The sequence below is a fragment of the Leuresthes tenuis genome, unplaced genomic scaffold, assembly GCF_036924035.1.
Source record: "Leuresthes tenuis unplaced genomic scaffold, fLeuTen1.0.hap1 SCAF_18, whole genome shotgun sequence".
NCBI classification, from domain to species: Eukaryota; Metazoa; Chordata; class Actinopteri; order Atheriniformes; family Atherinopsidae; genus Leuresthes; species Leuresthes tenuis.
This window is the reverse complement of record NW_027325372.1, coordinates 13,086,390-13,106,707: the sequence shown is the minus strand read 5'-3', so window position 1 is coordinate 13,106,707 and position 20,318 is coordinate 13,086,390. Positions and strand designations below refer to the sequence as shown.

At 40.2% G+C, this 20,318-nt stretch overlaps 2 protein-coding genes across 2 annotated transcripts in view; both read right to left on the bottom strand.

Moving 5' to 3' along the window:
* The window catches only part of ripor2 (RHO family interacting cell polarization regulator 2), a 69,421-nt gene extending 62,680 nt beyond the window's left edge, over positions 1-6,741 (bottom strand). The window contains exon 1 of the mRNA XM_072370310.1: positions 6,487-6,741. Coding sequence (XP_072226411.1) covers positions 6,487-6,547 — 61 coding nt within the window. The 5' untranslated portion in view covers positions 6,548-6,741. The remainder of the gene's footprint in view (positions 1-6,486) is intronic.
* The window catches only part of cunh6orf62 (chromosome unknown C6orf62 homolog), a 112,084-nt gene that overhangs the window by 71,759 nt on the left and 20,007 nt on the right, over positions 1-20,318 (bottom strand). The window lies entirely within an intron of this gene.

The window sequence follows — 20,318 nt, the reverse complement described above, 5'->3', positions numbered from 1 at the left end:
TGAATGTGGAAGCCTGTACACTTCTCACACTGAGTGGTCACCATCTTGGCCACAAAGTGTAACTGGAAGAGCCACGAACCAATTTTCAGCCTGTAAGAGGAGTATGCATCATTAGTACCTGCGTTGATGCCAGTGCTAGCTAGCTCACAACAGGCACATTTTAAGGCATTGACGTTTTATTATTTGTGGCATTGTCTGGCCTTCACGTGTATTAACGGTCCAGTGTGTGTTGGATTTAGTGACACCTTGTGGGACAAATTGTGAATTGCAACCAACTGAATACCCTCCACTCATGCTTTTATTGCAAGTTTCAATAAAAGGTTTAACAAAGGGCTGCTGAAAGGTCCAGCCTAAAAGATTATTTGATACATTTTTGAGTAAAACTGAGCATAAAAAGCTTATGAACCTATCAATTTCTCTTCTTATGGTTGACTACTTTGAAATAGTTGTCTTGTATTTTAAAAGGTTTACATCACCCTTCCCAGTTACTCTCTCTCTCTCAAGCCCATATCATGCTAAGTCCCAAATTACTGATAATATGCGTTCTTTTTTTTTATTCAGCCATGCAAATTGTTTTCTTCCTCTTTAATACACTATACCGCTCTGTCCTGTCTTCACTGTACAATTTATCTGACTCACCCCATTTAGACAAACCAATTTCCAACAGAAATAGAAAGTAGGCCTTGAGTCAGTTCATTATCACTTTTCCCTTAGACTTCCTCTCCCCTGCCACTGCCTCCCTTTAAGGCTGAAGCTCAAGGGAACAAATGTGAAGCAAACTCATTTTCACTGGGGCGAGTCCAGACAATGCAGATGAATAATAACCGTCAACCGGTGCTTTTTGGATGCTGAAATAACATGTAGACTTATGCCTAGACTGTAGTAGCTTTTAAGTTTACTTTTAGGATAACTACATCTGTTAGGAGTGTCAGTCTTGCATGCTCTTGGAAATTAACACCAGGAAGTGACCAGTAGAGGCAGTGAGGGAGCAAATGTGACAGGATATCTGACATTCGTGATTTAAATATTTAAATACCCTCTGTAATATGACTGTTGCTTTTTCTACTGTAAATTCAAACATGAAACAAATAATGACGCCCTTGATTCCCGCCATGTTTACTGTTTACGTATTTTATGTCAATGTTATAAACATACCGAATACGATGCATTATCCTTGAGCTAGCAAATAGCTAGCTAACTGTTCTGCTTTCATCATGGAAATGCATCTTTCCCGCATAAGTATGGTCTGTGGAAGTTCATTAGACTGATTTCTTGCAGAGACAAGGTAATAGAGAATTGGGAATAACCAAGGACAACTGCCTCATACTTAAGCAGAGAGTGCTGCAAATTTTCTTATGCTTTTGAGATCTAATCTTATTTACTTGGTGATTATTTTTATCTGTCATCTTTGAGTGAGTGGTTAGTAACACATATTTCAGAATGCAGATTCCTTTCTGAAAATGTGGTAAGAACACACTAGAGCAAGAGCAGAATGAATGGTCTGTTAGCCCTGGCATTTCTTTTGACCTGTCACTTATAATAGCATACGCTGTGGTCATTTACTGTGGAAAAACAAAGAATTGGGATTCAGGCTCTCAGATGTGATGATCTAATTCAGCTTTGATATGCAAAATTAGAATGGGCAGAAAATGGCAGCTGCAACTTAAAAATTGGGAAATGAAACATACACACACACACACAAAACCACAGACACTTCAAACTTCTGCATCAAAGTAAAATAACTGCTGACTAGCAACAGGAAATTTAATTAAAAAAAACTTTATATTAACGGTACAGCAGAAAAATCTGGAAGTTGACTTTCCTTTTGTTGTGCACATGAGTCTAGAGCTTCACAGTTAACAGTGAGGACAGTTTAACTAAAAACATTTTGCAGGGAAGAAGAGTCACTGCTCATGCAGAGAAGTAAACAGAAAACACAATGACACATGCAAAGCAAAGCCTACTGTTATGCAGATTCTTCCCACTCCCATCTGTTCACTTCTATAACCATCTCATGTTCTGATGACTGTATCATGACTCATGCATAAAAAATTATTTAGCTTAAACCCAGAGTTATGTTATTCATAGCAAAAAATGTACATCCAAATCTGAGCATTCACAAATATTGACTTTTGTTTTTTCTAATCTACTCAGTAGCTCGATGTGACCAGGAGCTACTTTGCAGGCTGTGACGCCAGAAAACGGGGTCACATTCGGGCTGCATTTGGCCTGCTGCATATCAATGACTGGATACATTGTTGTCACCAGAGAAAACCCCTTGCTTCGGCAAATGCAAATGCGTATTGCTGGGATGCAAACATGCACAAACAGACACTCACACATCCATACAATAATACAGAGCACTCACACACTGCCACCAAAGCACAACACAAACAGACAAGTGCACACACCCACACCACACATTTGTTACTCTGGCATCGAAGAGAGTAACACAATCAGACCCGCTTGGTACAATAGCGTTGTTTGAATGGGGTCAAACAATGTAGCTCTTTGGCATCTGAATCAAGCCAGATGATGAGTATCCCAGAAGAATGAATAGGCGGCTTCAGCTTCCTACACAGTGGCCCCCCTGGCCCTGAAAGAATGCATCAGTACGTTGCCTGTTACTGTGGCCTGAAATATTAGTAAGATTAGCATTGAAGCAGTAATTTGCTAGCATCCAGGCTAATTATGCTGCACTAATTTGAAAGCATGCCACCTCTTGCAGGGACAAAGGGCTGGATAAAGTAAATAACTAAACAACTGCTTCCATGTATGCGAACATAATTTACTGTGAACTCTTGAATAGCTCAAAACCTGCATATTGCTTGTTTATGACATCACTTGAAGTACTAAAAGCTATCATAGAGTCAACTCTTGTAAGATCAATACACAGTTTGTACTGACTGCCTGATAATATGCACAAAAAATGATCAATGTTCATATTTGTATCAATTGTATTGATACTTTTTTGTTTGTTTGTTCACTCCAGAGTAACCATTTAGCTCATTGAATTACTGACTTAATAGGGTTCAGGTTGGACCATTTGAATTGTACAACTATGCCATACTTGATTCTTGGTATGTGGTCCTTTGCTGTAGCGAGATGTGATGATCGACCCAGAAAAGACTCAGATGCAAGGCTCATGGAAAGCTCAGAGTGAAATCCAACAGTCGGGTTTATTCACAGAGCAGAGATCAAAAGCAGGTAGACAGTCAGTGTGGCAAACTTCCCAGATATAGGGTAAAACAAAAACAAAGTTCGGTAACAGGGCATGGATCAAAAAACCTGGAATCATCTATGTTGGAAGCAATTCAAAAGGTAAAACCAAGAGCAAGCTGAGGTGAAAACTTACAGAGATCATACATAGGGAAAACAGGCTAGAGAGATCTGTATTCAGGAGCATATCTACGCAAGGTTAGCGACGAGTGATAACAAACTGGTATTTGATACTGGGAAAAGAACAAAGACTGAAAATAACGTGAATACGTTGCACACAAATGCATATTTTAAAAGCTAGAACAAAAAACTAGTCCATGAGAACCATGACAGTGCTGACAAACTTTGTCTCAGAATTGGATGATAGCAGCATGAAAAAGACACTGCTAAATGAAACACAAGAAGTTAAAAGCTCCTTCTTCAAATCATCTCTGCCGAGAGCCCTTTGTCTGCTCAAAGGGGAGGCAAAATGGATAACCTGAAAGCTAGTTTTCATTGTACCTACTAAACATGAAAAAGCTTTGAATGGTTTTTAGCGGGTGCACAGCAGTGTGGCGTCGCCTCTTGCCCAATGGCAGCATGGATAGTTTCAAGCAACCGCTATCACATATTAAACACAACATGCTGTGTTTGTTGGTGTGTCAGATCTGATGCCATGATGGTTCTCAGTGGTCAACTTTCTTGATGTCACTATTTAATATCAGTTCAACTTGCTTGGAAAATGTACTGAGCCACCAAACAAAGTATCGGTCAGTATAAATGACACGACATGGTCTCTAATGAAAGTTTAAAAAAAAAGAAGTCAAACTGTATCTGACTGTATCATACTGCACCTTATAATGTAACAACAATGTAATAAGTAGAGCTCCTGGACTATCTTTGCCCCTACCAACCCCTCAAAGCCTGCAAAGGCCTAATTTAGTGGCATTTAGTGGCAACCGATTCCAGTATGTTGTAGTTTCACAATCCAGGCTTTAGATTTCTGAAATTACATTATTTTATGCAGTTTTTATGACAAGTGGCATCACATCACGTAACAAAAATCGTAGATAACTTTGTTTGTCTGAGACTATGTATTTTTCTCCAGTCCAATCCATGTCATCCACATCAATTTTAACACTAAACCTGTACTTTTATCTTGTAACTGCAACCTTTAGCGAGAGAGAGTAAAATAGAAAAGTAGGTCATTGAAGAAGAAGAAAAAGAAGAAAAGCGAACAGATTGAAGGTTGTGAAGGATGGGATTTGAATCAGTGATCTCCCACTTGAAGGTCAGAGACTTACCCTCCCCTTAAATAGATATTTTTTGTATAGAGTGGCAATTTTCGACATCACTGTGTCGTGTGTGTGCACATATGGAAACATCATATAAATCACAACAGCAGCTGAAATGCAGTAGAGAACTGTAGAAACAGACAAAGGTGTTGTACAATTTTTTAACCTTTATTTTTCTGCAGTGAATCCTGGGTTTGCTCTGGGTTTTTGTCTAAAATACTACACCCAGAGGGTCTCTTGGAGGTTTCCTAGAAAGCTTCCAGAACTCAACTGGCTCTGTTTGAGCTGCTCTCCTAAGCCCCTGCTGTATGGCTGACCTCCTGAATGTCAACTCTCTCTCTCCACTCTTTAGAAAAGCTCATCTCTGCTGCTTGTAGCTGCAATATTTTTCTTCTTCTTCATGGTAATCACCCACAACTCATCACCACAAGAGAGGGTAGAAATTGACAGTCTAGATCACTTCAGATGCTTAATTTCCTGCCCAAGTCTTCTCTCGCTCAAGAACAAAATTGAGATGCTTTCAAGTACTCTTCCACTGAAGGCAACAACATACCCCCTAACCTGGACAGGGAAATCCACCCTTTTTCCAGGTGACAACCATGGCCTCAGACATTGACGCTTCACGTTTGGCTGTAAACAACCCCAGAACAAGCTGGAAGTCAGCACTTAATAAAGCTAAGCAGACCACATCATCCACCAAACCTCACACTCTCTCCTCCCCTCCCGTGTGAGTAGAAATTCCGTGTAAAAGCTGTAAACACAATCAGCGATAAAAGCCAGCCATAACAGAGTTCAATACCCATAGTATAGTCCAGTTGTACTGGGACCCTGTAGAGGGACCCTCCTAAAGGCATCTCTAAGGGATCCCTAGAGGTCCACAAAGCACATCCAGACTGGGAAAACTCTCCTACACTCTACACTGTAGAGTGTACAGTAGAGTCGACAGTATTTTGTAAAGGATTAAAAGTTCCATGCATGAATAATGAGGGGAATTTACACCAAACACACAGGATATTGTTACAACACGAAAGTCAATTCATAAACTCCTGCAGAAACTGAATTTCCACATATAGAGAACTACGCTACAACACCCCAGGCTTAGATATGTCAAATACATAGGGAGCCTAGTTAGAGGAAGGATGTTTAAGGAGGACACATATGGGAAAACATTTCTAAAAAGTTCTTGATGTCAACATGACATCCTCTGCCTCATCAAGACAGACCCATAGTCATCTGAGACTTGTGAGGATGTTGCAAAAGCTCCTAATGCCATTTCACCTTTAATAATTCCCAGTGTGAATGAGGGAGGGGCTGAAGAGTGGATGGAAAAAAGGAGATGTCTTTGGGCATCTTCTGCCACTTCTTTACTTCCTGCTGTGTTCCCTCCACCCAGGCCTCTGCCCTTTCCCGTTGCCTCTAAGACAGATGACAAAATGGGATGACTGTGGAGGGGCGGCTGGTTACCCGGGCAACAATAATGAGAGCATTGCGCAGCAGATTGAATTAGTCACGGCCCTGACTTATTTGAGTTACATGTGTGTAAGTTTGTGCATGTGCACTACACATTTTGACTTCATGCCTTGGACAGGAAACGCCAATTAACTGCAGCTCATCTGAAACATACGCATGCATGCAGACACTCACAGATTGACACATTTGCTCTAGCTTTCTGTAACGTCTTTATGATCAAGAAGATAACAAATGGTAGAACAAATATCAGTTTAACCCAAAAAGTTAGTGTCAGGACAGTAAAAGTTTTTTATCTACATCTCAGATCTAAAGATGGGTCTAATGAGAGTTAAAAAGTGCCTTAAATATCATGAAAAACCTGGAATCAAGCCGTTTCTTAGCATCATCCGTAATAACATAATTTGGAAACGTCACAAAAACCAAGATCCATCTTAACAAATATGCAGGAAATGATCGATTGCATGAATAGAAACAGCTAAAGTTGTGTTTATTAAAAGCAAGAGAACAAAAACTGAATACCTACTGTATGCATATCGATATCCTCTCATCTTTATATGGTTGTACGTCCTGACTCTGCGATACATTTCACTAAAGGCCGACTCCGTGTCGCTGCCTCCTCAACAGTGTGAAGCCAGCTCCTTAAATGCTATCGCCACTTTTCATTCTTATGTCCTCTCCCTGTCTCTCCCTGCCGCTATTGTATTTAGTCTTTCTTTGTTTCACAATCAGATCCTTTTCTTTTGCTCATTCATGCATTCTTTTTTTTCTGTCGCCATCCTAGAGTGCACAGAGGGCATCAGACAATGACTGCAATACAACCACTGCATGCCAGCTGTGCAGGCTGGAACTGCAGAGACGGCAGCACCAATGTTGTGCCATTCTGATGCTGCTGCTGCTGCCGGGTACACCTGGAGGGAGGTGATAACACACAGCTGAAGCACTGAACCAAATGAATCAGCAGACCACTGCTTTGTCTGTTCACTTGTTTCTGCAACCCTCGGTGTTAAATTAAAACTTTAGGTACTCGCTGTATCTAAAGCTTGCAGCATGGGCTCATATGAACAACTGAATCTGTAAGCTACTTTGTAGTTTTAGATCTGGGATTTGTTTCAAAGGGTTTTATCCACCAACTTCTTACATTTTGCCAGGTCATACTTGCAGTACATCAGGCGTTATATCATGTGTGTTGCCAGAAAATATATAGCACACTTTTACTTAATTTAGAGCTGCAGTCATTAGTTCACATCACATGTTAGCAGATTTCTGGCAGCTGATAAGCTGTAGCTGTAAGCAGATCGCTCAGTATTGTGTAAAACAGCACAGGGAAACATTTTTCTGGTGGGGATATCCAGAAACTAGATGAGGAGGTTTGTAGCAGGGTGGGGCAACAGGGTGCCAAAATCTCTGAAAACCACAATTTCCTCTCCCACGCCTCCCATCAGATGGCCAAGTACAGCTTACACCTGCTGGCTTCACAAAGGGGAAGTCAGCTTTCAAAACCAGATAAATAAAGGCAACTCATACCCTAAATGGGCAGTATTAGCCACATCAGCTGCACTGTGAACTGTGAAACTTTTGTGGTAACTGGGTAGATATATACTCACAGTTAAACACAATCAATCTTGATTTGGTTCAATTTAGTACGCAGAGCTGGGGTGCAGCTATTATAAGCTTAAACAGATTCCACCAAGCGGATATGCAGGGTGGATCTCACAAAACAGTTTCTGAGAAACAGGGTGTGGATATGGAAGGAAGGTTGGGCAATGGTGTGTAAATAACATTAAGTGATGATTGCAGATATTTCTCTCAATGCATGAGTTAAAGTAGGAAGTGGATTCAGGGTTTATTCAGATTCCGAGGATGACTGAAATAATCCCTGTGTTACACATGCTGCCTATTTGCCCCAATGGTCAGAGGACCAGCGGCAGCAAAAGCAGACATGGCAGTAGTGATAGCTCATCATCACACATGAAGGCATCTAAAGAAAAAAATGGTGTTGCGTGGTTTCAGGCTTTGCATCAGTTCACTCCAGAATGATGACATCTGCAGTGACTACACATCTGTCAGTCTCTCTGGGGGTACAAAAACATGCTAGTTACACCGGCCATACATGACCTACATATTTACATCAACATTTTTTCAGCAGTTTGTTCCCGACACCAGATTTCTTATTCTTTTTTTTTTTATTTAAAAACACCATTTAAGTTGCAGCCATTTTTTGCAATCCCTTTAGATTCATTAAGTTAAATCTAAAAAAGCACAAGCTATATGCTGATGATCTGTCACTAATACTGTTATCTTTTCAATAGGATGTCAAGAGTGGTGGTGAAAGGTAAGACCCAGATGCAGTTCTTTCGAAATCAAAAAGGTTTATTCCAAAAACAAACACTAAACAGGGAGCAGAGCTGGATTCAAAAATACTTAACTAGAAAAAAACAAGACTGTGGATAAACAAGGCTATGGATAAATACTTGGAACAATGACTATGGCAAAACGAGGCTATGGATAAATTTAACTGTGGCAAGACTATGAGGCAGGAAACCAGACTTGGCTTCTGTGACTGTGGCATGAAGGGCAGTGAGGATTCTGCAATGAATGAAAGGAAACCAGGAGACTAAATGCTGTGGAGGGAGTGATTAGTGAATGACGTGCAGCTGATGACAATGAAAGAGGTGACGTGAGTGAAGCTGATGGCAGGGGAGAAACATGACAAGAACTGAATCTAAAAACATGACAAAAACCTGAAAACATAACAAATGACCTGAAAACAAGATTTAACAAAACATGGGCTGTGACATAGGATGAGTTAGATTTGATCCTAAGACCAAAATAATTTGCTAACCTGAATGAAATGTCTGAGATGGTTGAACAAAAGAAAATCAACTTGCATCACAGTGAAATAATAGCAATATCAAATGTATTATTTGGTTACATTTGGTTGCAGAGCTTTTGGCTGACAGTGGCTCTTTATGTTTTTTTCTGCCATCTAAAAGCTTCTTTGTATTTGTCTACAGGTATTTTCTTGTTAAATTTACAGGAATCATTTATTTGCGCTCTCTCCAAAGGTTTTCAATAGGATTTATGTCAGGACTCATTGCTGACCAGTTTAAAACTGTAGTTTTTTTTTTCAACCATTATTTTGCTCTGTTCCTGCTTTAAACTCATCCCTTCACCACATAGTTCTCCGACACTGGGTAAGACATTTATCTTCTTTCATTCCTTTGAGACATGCAGGGCCTTCATTTCCACCATGTTTTACATTAGCTATGGTATTTCTATCCTTATGGACTTGATTTCTTTTCCCATAAATAAACGGATGCACCCAACTCTCTTTGAGCTCTGCTTTGGTTTCCTCTCGCCATAAAACATCATCACTGAAAGTCTGACTCATCTGTGACAGTTTCTGCAGCTATTAGTCATGCCTTTTTCTGCTTTTATTTAATAACTGGTGTCCTCCTCGAAGCCCTTTAGATGTCTTGAGAGGTGTTTTTTCTGCACTAACTCAGCCTTCTCTCATTGAGTTTTGGCTTAAAGCGTCTCTTAAAATATTGAACCCCATTTCATGCAGTAGAACCGTCAGTCGGTGTGTGATTTGTGCCGAGCAGTGAAAACCACAGCTCATGACCATATGTGAATCCAAAGAAAAACATTGTGAACGCAAGCTGTGGAAATAAGCTTCCTTCGAAGAATGTCTGGTCTGACTCTTAAGGATAGGGTGAAGAGCCTAGTCATCTTTCGCATCAAAAGGTGGCTCCTGGACCCCTCTCAGGGGAGGTGTTTTGGACATGTCTTAGCGAGAGGAGGCCTCGGGTCAGGCCTCAGCATCAGCCCCAGGGGAGGTGGGTGGGGAGGGGGAAGCGTGGGGATTTCTATTCATACTTGCCCCTGTGGTCACGGTTAATCAACAGAAAAAGGATGGATGGATAGATAGATAGTTTCATTTGATTTTTAAAATTTCATTGGGAAAATTGACTTTGATTATTCAAAAGCATTCAATAATAGTGTTGAGCCCCCAAATTCTGTCTGTATTTTTGGTTTAATAAAGTGAAAGCATTTTGTTATGTTCATTTACTTCTAAAATTTCATTCAACTATTTTTAGTGCATGGAATGTGGTCATTAGTGTTTATTTCTGAAGATATTGTAAGTTCTGTACTTACGCTGCACCTCTCCTTGATGAGTATAGGCAGCTATCACTACATGACCTTTTCTTTCTCATTTAAAGGGACTCCCCAGAAACCTAAAATTGCACCTCGATAATACTGGGAAGTTGCAAAAGAAGATGGTCAAAATGGAAATTTGAGGATGAGATATCTAGACTTCCTTGTTCCTTGTATGGATTGAGCAAAACAGTGCAACTTGGTGGCTTATTTGTAAAACAGTTGTAATAGTAAGAACATGTTTAATGTTAAGGTTTTGAGAAATATCATCCAGCATTGTTTAAACCAGCTGAGTAGTAATCCCAATGAAAGATATAATGCAGAGTGAAAGGAATGTATCTTGATAAAATAATGTAAGACTACAAAAATTATGAAACTCAATCTCAGGTAATAGATAACCAAAATTCATCTATACAATCCTACCATGCCAGTTCTTAGTAGAGACTTTAATACTTAATGCCAAAGAAATTTGAAACACAGCCCTATTTGTCACAAAGACATTTACATTTCATTAAGCTAAATAGATTTTTGCTGCAAGACACAGACAGAGACTCTCTCACAGGAACACAGAGTCGAATCAGGGCCTACTTTCCGGTTCATCAGCATTTCAATGTTTCTTCTCATCATTGAAGCCAGCACAGCTTTAAGTGAGCCAGCATCTCGCCCTCTTGTGTGCACGCATACACTCTTACACAATGAGGGTAATGGACACTGAATAAAGCCACATCCTGGACACCACGAAAACCCGAGAGTTCCACTGAGAAGCACAAAGAAGAAACCGGCAGCCTGATCCAAACCCAGTGACATGGGAACCATGAGCTCAGGAGCCAGTGTTAGTCAGAGGATGCCAACTCTTCCAGCCATGGCCTTGGGATGTTCCAACGAGAATAAAAGTTTGACAAGTCAGCCTCATGCTTTTCAGCAGTTGCTTATTATTCATGTCCCGATGAGCTGACTGAAAAAAATGAGATAGTAGGTGGTCATTTTGTTTGCCTGTGTAGGGTGTTTAGTCTCAGAAAACAGATAAATAAAACAAATTGAGCAGAGTTCTCTGATGTAATCCAGACCGATTTTGCCATTTTTGGTTGTTCCACACTACATTTGAGCACATTCTTACAGCAGTATTAACCTGATGAAGTCAAATACAAAAGCATTTAGTGAGAAAACAGCCTTGTTTGGTCATTGCTACAACCCATCTTTGAGCATTTTCCTGGCACAACTTAAGTTTGTTTTTCAGCTGTGAATTTGCTTTCAAGATCTGTAGCACATGAGTCACCATGAGCAAAGCCCACGGAACAACAACAGGGGGACATGGTGAGCCGGAACTTTCCTGTCATTGCCTATGGATAGTGACAACAACAACACGAATCTTAATCAATTCTATAAGCTCTCATTACTGTACGGTGAGGTCAGAGGTCAGGCTCGGCTGCAGAACAGCACCTCCGAGGCTGACTTGTAATTAAATTGGCTGAAAATGATTCAGTTTATGAACCAAAAAAGTTGCAGTGTTTTATTGAACACATCTATTGTATGAGTACCAGTGCTTTAGAGTCTCTGAAACCTATAAAACATTTTATTTTCTGCACAACATCACCAAAAGCATCGGATTTTTAAGTCTGAAAAGTGGGTGAAAAGAATCTAGTTAGATAGATTAAACAAAAATATGATACTTTGTCAAAATAATTCAACTTAATCCTTACACTTAGACCTTAGTTTTCAGTATCTGGTATGATGAGACACTCGTGCAGCAGTACACTGCAACTGAACATTTCAAATAATTAATATTCTAGTAACTGGGAGATGATTGCTCACCTAAACTCAATGCTTCATATCTGAGCCATCCATGCATTTCTGTTGGATTGAGGTCTAGATTTTGACTTGGCCATTTTAAAACAATAACTTAGCTCTTCATGGGCCGTTCTTCATTTGAACAACTCGTGTACTTCAGTTCATTTGCTTGCTCTCTTGTGCGTGACCATGAAGCAGTCTTGCATGACCAATCGTTCTCTTGGTGTAGAGTTCAAGGACAACTGTCCTTGTCTTTTAGGACACTTGTAAAATGAAAAAAAATCAGGGTTTTATCAACGATTGCAGGTCATCCTGCCCCAGATGCAGCAGAAGAGGCTAAAACAGAATTCTACCATCAGCATGTCTCACAGATGGGATACTGGGAAGAGTTTTTTCCGCAAACATTAAACATCTTATACAAACCATGAAATTCTAATTTGATTAACAAAGTGACAAAAAGAAAGCATTTTTGTTTTATTAGTTCAATATTATGATATTCATGATGATAAAGGCAAAAATCTAATTTTTTAAAGGATTCACCCACTTTAAACCAATTAAAGTACTTGGACGTAAGTCATATAAGCTGAAAAGGTGACAATTTGTAACTGTTGGGTTTATTTTCATTTCATTCTGTTTTCAACTAGAGATTTGGAAATATAGTTCATTAATCTCCACACTTATGGGATAGAGGGACAAATCAAATTAATATTCTGAAACCAGAACACATAACAATCTACATGATAAATTACCCAAGGAGGACACAAGACAGATGCCTTTGTTTCTATACATATCTGTTACGAAGGACACCGTATGTAAATCAATGTGTGCGCGAGCACTGCACATGCCCTTTGTTCTCAGCTCCCTGTCTCTCACTCTTGTTCCATTAGTCTTTCACTCTGTGTCCATAAACAGCCCACGCAGCAGCCCTGGCTGTTGACTTTACTGTGTGAAATTACAGGGGGAAAAAAGGGCCAACGCGATTCCACTCACATGCACCTTGTAAACTTCTAAAATGGATTAATCTCAGGCAAGGAGAGGGGGAAAGAAAAAAGAAACTGAGGGGAAAATGAGAGACAGTGAACGTAAAGGAAAGGAGAAAATTGGAGGGGAGTACGTGTGAGCAGCCTCTGTGAACGTGATTCCTCTCAAGATCCAGCTGGAAAATGAGCCCAGGCAGTATGTAATCTCCTCTGATGTAGTTTAACATCCCAACACCGCCTCCTGCATCAGTGGCAGCAGAGGCTACGGAGGTGAAGAGGCGCGTTGCTATGGAGTGGGAAGATTTTCAGAGAGGGAAGATCATCATGGATCTTGCTGGAGTGAGGAGAGCCGAGAGGGGGGTGCTAATAAAGATCTGGAGGAGGGGAGGAACAAGAGACATATAAGGCAGAGGGGAGGGGAGTCATGGAGCAGGAGAAGGACACTAGATAAGCGGGAGGGGGAGAGATGGGGAAGCAAGGAAGCAATAAAGTAAATGCAAAGAGGGCAGAGGTGATGGACGGGGAGGTGTAGAAGGGGAGACAGAAATAACAGAATAAAGGAGAAGAGACAGCGCGGTCAGGAGGTCACAGGAACATGATAACGCAATCTGCTAAAGTGGTTTATTTCAGTCACCTCCATTACGGCTCGAAGTAAAAAAAACAAAACAAAAACCAAAAAAAAAAACCCTGCCAGTCTTGTAAATAAACGAGCGACGGGCAGGTTTTGACTTTGTTTTCTATGATATGTAGGAAATCTTTTGAGATGCATTTCAGTGTGCTGCCAAAAAAGGGAAGAACAATCTGCAATTGTCAGCAGAGGAAGAAAGACATTTTCATCCCATTAGCACAGTTTGCTGGTTTCAGTTGCTTCACTTCCCTCTGAGCTTGGCAGAAAAGCAAACAGCATGTGCGCTCTGTATGTTTGTGTTGAGCTGCAAACAGAGTAACAGTCACTTGTGAAATAACCTGGCTGTGGGCGCCCCCTGCTGGTGATTACTGGAAACTCGTAGGAATGTTGTTGATATTTTCTGGACTTACAGAAAAGGACTTTAAAATGTACCATTTTCCCCAAAACCTATAACATATATAACATAAAGAATGACATAAAGGCCCTATTTAAGTCACAGTGTATTCAATAGATTAACCGAGGATGAACATTAAAGCTATCATCTTAAAATAATAGCTAATATTTGGATTTGTTCTCTTCAGTATTTCATCATAGAGGCTTTTGAATTATGGGCACGGATGAGTAAGAGGCGCTGTTGAATGTTACAAGAAGACCAAGACAGAAAAATGGGCAGAAAACAACCACCAACTACGCAGACTCATTTAAGCGAGTAAGTCTTCAGGAAATTATGAGAATGCTCATGCTATGATGCTTTTTTTTGCCATTTTGTTTGTTTGTTTATTTTCATTTCACACCTCTTCTTGTGTTTTGCATCTGATTTCAGTCGTTTTGTCTTTCTTAATGGGATATCCAGTAGATTTCATGCCTGTTAAACGCACTCTGTAATCTGTCCACCACTGCAGGCTGCCTCTGAGAGATGCCTGCAGGAGTCAGTGCCATCACTCCCATCAGTTGTAGTACTCGTGGTACCACAGAACACGGAAAACTGAAGACAAGCTATACCATCGAAGTACTGATATTTAGAGAGCAGCACGGATGACCTGACTCAGCAGTTTACACTGTGAATCTCCTTCTCCAGTGATAAACCAACATTATAGTCCACGGAGTCCCGCAGGAAACTCGAGAGTGAGTCACTTTTGAAAAATAATGAATGACTAAATTTAAATGAGGTGACCACAGAGGTCACCACCAATTAAAAAATGTGTAAACATGTGTCCAAAAAAAGGTAACAATGATTTAAAAAGGAGTAAAAAATTTCTGAACTAAATGTCAGGCATGTAACATATTGAGAATATGTTACGTGAGAGAAGTTACGTATCTTATCTTAAAACAGGGGTGACCAAAATGTCTGATGGCTATGGATGAATAAAAACACCTCCATACTTTCACTGCATTGGAACTCAGTGTTAATCTACTGCATGAATGCAATGAAGTCTTTAAAATGAAAATGTATCACCCTGATATTGTACAGTATGAGATAGTCAGCAGCTCAAAGCACCAAGAGGAGCATTTCTCTTTTCTTTTTGCTACTGAAAGCATCATTAGTGGTATTAAGATTACCGAAGGCTTTTATCTGCAGCTTCAATTTCCTGTTTCAGTTATCATCTTATCCTCAATTTGACAATGAAAAAGCTGCTCAGCGCCTTCAGGATAGTTATTTTTAATCCAATCTTTGGTCGTAGTACAACTCTGATGTAGTCATCCTTTATAGGGCTGTTCATACCTCAGGTTTGTATATTTTTCAAATCCCCCAGTCAGTGGTGACCTCTGGTAAAACCCTGAAAGCTACATCCTCTCATTAATAAATACTGAGTTAATCAGCGGTAGGCAAAGCCACTCCAGACTTCTCCTGAGAAAATAATCAATAACCTCAGTGTATTTCTGTTAGAAAAATATCATGAGGATATACTACAGGAAAATAAGTATTGTATGCAAGAATGTTTTACAGTGTTGGAAGATTAAAGGACACTGTGTGCTGGGGGAGGCCTCCTCCTATCTTGTTAGTTTAACGCTGTGTGCTGAAAAAGGCCTCCTATCTTTGCTGGTTCTATCCTTTTTATGAACCTTGATCGACTGAACAAAGAAGTCTTGCATGACGTTATGATATTAACTGCATTGTACCCATCTAACAAAGACAGTGACAGGAGGGAACGACAGGAATGTCGCATGACCTTATGTGGCTAATGCTTCAGTAGTAGCAAGTATAACCATGTGTGGCTAATGCTTCAGTAGTAGCAAGTATAACCATGTGTGGCTAATGATTTTGTAGTAGAAAGCATAAAAAGCAAAAGTATCATTTTAGAACTCAGACAACCCTGTGTAAGCCTTGTAATATGTTGCACAGGCTTGTCTCCTGCTGCAAGATTAAACCTTTGTGTTAACCTTGTGATTCCAGCAGCTCTGAGCCTCATTGGGACAATTTTCTTAACAACTTCTCTTTCAAGTGCTGACTTATTAGCGATGCTGCTGCTTGTAGTCAGATTAAAACTTGCTGAATGGGGGGATTTTTTCCTAACAAACAAACTTTTTTTTTACTAAATTACTGAGGGATTCATTAGATAAAGTAGCTTAGTGGTCGGTTTATGAGAGGTATAGGTGCATATTACATCAACAGATCTAATTGCTTTTACAGCACAAAACAAGTTTAATAATAGAGGCTGCAGGTATATTCACAAAACTTTATGAAGAGAAATGTTTAATCTTATCGATTGACCACAAAGAGCATAAACAAGAGCAATGTAAACTGACTTGATGTAGAAAATAAGCTGAAAGTAGATACGTTAATTTGAAAATGCAACAAACAAAGAGACAAAAAAAAGCTGCTAATCGAAGGCAGAGCTTTAAAAATTTGACACAGTGATCTTTTTTTTGCCCCTGTAGTCAGCAGAGGAAATGGCCTGAGCAGAGTTCAGGAGCTTATGTTTGCAAAACACTTCACATTTCATCATCCAGTGACGCAGAACATTTGTGTTCTCTGCTGTTCGTTGGACTGCTTTTCAGTTTCACCTAATTCATTTCTCTGACTTTCTACCCACTATGACGTGTTGTCTCCTGTGGAAAAGTTTTGGATTATTTGATGTGCGGCAGTTATCAGAACATACCTTCGAAACAGTAATGAATGCCTTTTTAACATCAGCAGCTGCAGTATAAGGGATCTGGGTTAAATGAGATCTCACATAGGATGTGACCTTTTAAAAACACTAGCACTTTAGATTTTAGCCCACCTCCACACAGCCACCACAACAGTTATAACAACAACTCATTAATGCTGACTACACAGTTTTTGTCACTAATCCATCACACACTTATGCATACACTCTTGAGACAAGCAATTGGACGAAAAGCTTTTTTTTTAAATCGATCCCCTGAGTGAAAAAAAATAAATAAATATATATATATATATATATAATAACATATTTCAGTGCAGATAAATAACTTTTATCCTTTCTGGGCTGTAAAACTATCCTCACACAGCACTGCTGACTAAGCCTCGTCTGCAGAGGAGATTGTGAGATGAAGATGCAAAATCCTAAGACAGAAACTGAGCCAAGTCAGTCTTTTCAGTTCAAAAAACATTCTGGCAACAGGAAACTAAACGTGGGTTTCAGTTTCTGGAGAAACACACACTTCCCACAAGAGTCCAGCTCACCTGGTCAACAACAACTTTAAAAAGTGTGCAGATGGGTCTCAGGATATTACAGCTTGCACATCCTCAACTGCTGTAATTCATTCTGTTTCCCTCCTAAAATCTGATCCGACACAGATGATATTTCACTGTGAGGTCTGATCACTGTAAAAACTGATGCTGAGCAAATCCTGGAGATATATCGTTTTCAGGTCCCATTTTGGGGGCCTGGCTTGAGTCTTTTTGATAAAATGGTCTGGAACCATCCAGGTGTGATCTTAGTCCTTGCTTGTTGCGCAAGTACAAATTGACAAAGTATTGCCATTAATGTCCGCAAATCTGCAACCAGCCGGGCGCAAAATTATGAGTCATTTGTAGCCCAACATCAATCTAATCTGACACCTGTAGTCCACTGTGGTCAATGTCAGTCAGTCTCATGGCTAATTTACCACCCAAGACATGGAGAACCGAGCAGCAAATTCATGTTCTAGATCGTCAAACGCCATTAAAAACAGTAGATAAATATGTTCTCCACAACATGATGATATCCTCAGAGCGGTAGATGTGCACACTCTATAGACACAACACTTGACAAGACTCCACTGGAAGCTTCTCGGGTTCACAGCAGCATTTAGACAATTAAAAGTAGACACAAAAGTCAGACAAAAGAGCAAAGAAATTAGAAAGAAGCCACACTAAAACGTGCAGTTTTCACATACAACAAAAAAGATGCAAATCTAAACATCCATTAAACTTCATGCAGTCCACTTACGATTGAACTTCCTGCGGCGGACATGAGGCCTCCAGGGTCGGTTTCGTATCCAGTTCAGGCGTCGAGGAAGCTCCATGATGCCAAGCAGCTGCCAGTGTGTAATAGCCACTCACCCACCAAAAAAAAGCACCCTTTTTCTTCTGCCCATCCCCAGGACAGATGCTCCCTCCAAACCATCAGCTGTGCCAAATTCCACCTCACCAGCCTGGAGCCCTTAAAACTAGTAACACATCTCAGCTGCAGTCTGTTCTCCACTCTGTGGGACGGAGCAGGTACAGGTGCTGTTGCTGTGCTCAGCTACATTTCCCCTCCACTGCTTTATCTTTTATGCATGAGTCAGTGGAACCCAACTCCCTCGATTCTGAGGAGGAACACAGTCAGGCCTCTGCCACGGAAACCTATCGACAGGCAGCATCTGAAGTGCAGAGTGCACACCCCAGTGAAACGGGACACCTCTGAGCCTCCTGGGAGGCAGGTTGGTTGGGACAGGAGGTACAGCTCATCCAGTTACCTGAGGAGGCTGCAAAGGGTTGATTGACGGATGAAGATGCTGAGATACAGACAGTGTGTACTAAATTTTATCAGTTTATCAGAGCACCTCACCTGAATTACTGGACAACAGCTGAAAATAATTCCCTGGTTATTTAGATGATCCTACAATCAATTACTTTCAAAAGTTCATCATTTTTAGCTGTGATTTACACGTTTTACATTTTTCTGAGGCATCTCTCTCAGAGAGAGTAAAGTTCTTTTAGTGTGGACTTTCCTTTTTCACAGACCTTTCCTTTATATGCAATATAAAACACAACCTTTCTATGCACAGCTGAGAGATGTTTAAAACTTGACTGGTGAATTGGACAACTTCCCTTTTTAGCAGTCCACATGGGAGGGGTTTATTCACTGAAGGATGTGTGATGCCAGGACACTGAACTGTGTGCAAAAACATTAGAGTGCCACTTCCTACTTCCGTGGGAAATCATCGTATAGCTTAATAAAAATTTCTGACGCGATTCTCCAAAATAAAAAATAAGTGGATGGAAGTAGCGTTACTGGGAATTTGGCTTTATTCTTAAACTTTATTGTTCTTATATAAAAAATAAGGTGTACATGATCCCTTGTAGTTATTCTTTGTTGATACTGGCTTCTTCTTCTTCTGTGTACAGGTCAGAAACTCTGGAGCATGTGCAGAGCGCCTGGACTAGTTTGAGTCAAGTGGAGCTTGTACATGGAAAGCTAGAAGTTAATCACTCACTGTAAGCTTTTAAAGGAGTGTGATGAGTTGATCCAAATGATACCAGTGAGGTCCGCTTTATAACAAAACGCGCTGATGTTGCTGCAAAGGAGACTGAAACATGTCTGTTTCGAGCAACATGCTCCTTAAAATAAAAAGCAAATATAACTTCCATCAAAACAAGTGAAGAGGATTTAAAAAACTTCTTCAAGAGGGTAATTCAACTAAAGAGTGTGGCAAAAGATGTTGCCTGTTCACAGCCAGCTGTCTCTAAAATTTGGAGTTAGTACAAACCAATTGGGATGGTTGTAAATGAGAAACAAACAGGTCGACCAAGGAAGTCGTCAAAGCATTGTGACCGAAAGCTACGTGTTGGAAACAGACGATGTACTACCAAGCAAACACGAGTCAATGTTTGTGACTGATGTGTAAGAAACAGGCTGAAGGAAATGGGATTTCCATCCAGAAATGTAAACCATCGCTTACACAGAACAGAACAGAAGAAAACAAGGTTACAGTGGCTTATAGGGAAGCAGTCATGGACGGTGGACAACCGGATGAAAGTGGTCCATCCTGCAGAGCTGTCAGATGTCAGCTGCTACACAGGAAAGTTGGAATCTGAGTGGTGAGGAATATTGGCCACGCCTCAAAGAAAATATATCAAGCTGTCATAAGTCAGAGGAGGTGCAACGGAGTGTTTTGCCCCCCCACACACACACACACAATTGAATCATTTCCTCATTTCCTTCATTATCATTTACATCATTTGGAAAAAGTTCTGGAATGTTTTGCTATCAATTAAATTAGCTTTGTGTCATTTACATTTTGCTCTCTAAAGAAACTAAATAAATAAAAAATGCTGACTTTTTTCTTTGGGGGGGGGGTTTGTACAAAAGCTTGAGCTGTAATCAACTCATGACCTCTAGTGGCTGCGAGCTGTCCACTGAGCCTGAAATCTTGTGTTTCACGATCCAAAGTAAAGCAGTGGAAAAGAACAGAATCACTGAGAACGCTGCACATCGTGTATTTGACTTTATTTGGATAAAACACACAACACACCAGCTTCTGGATAAACAAGACCTCTACCACTGAACAGCTTTTTGTTTGTTCATATCCAAAATACAATAAATAAAAGTCTACATTTCAAGCACTTTATAGATCACTTTTTCAAAC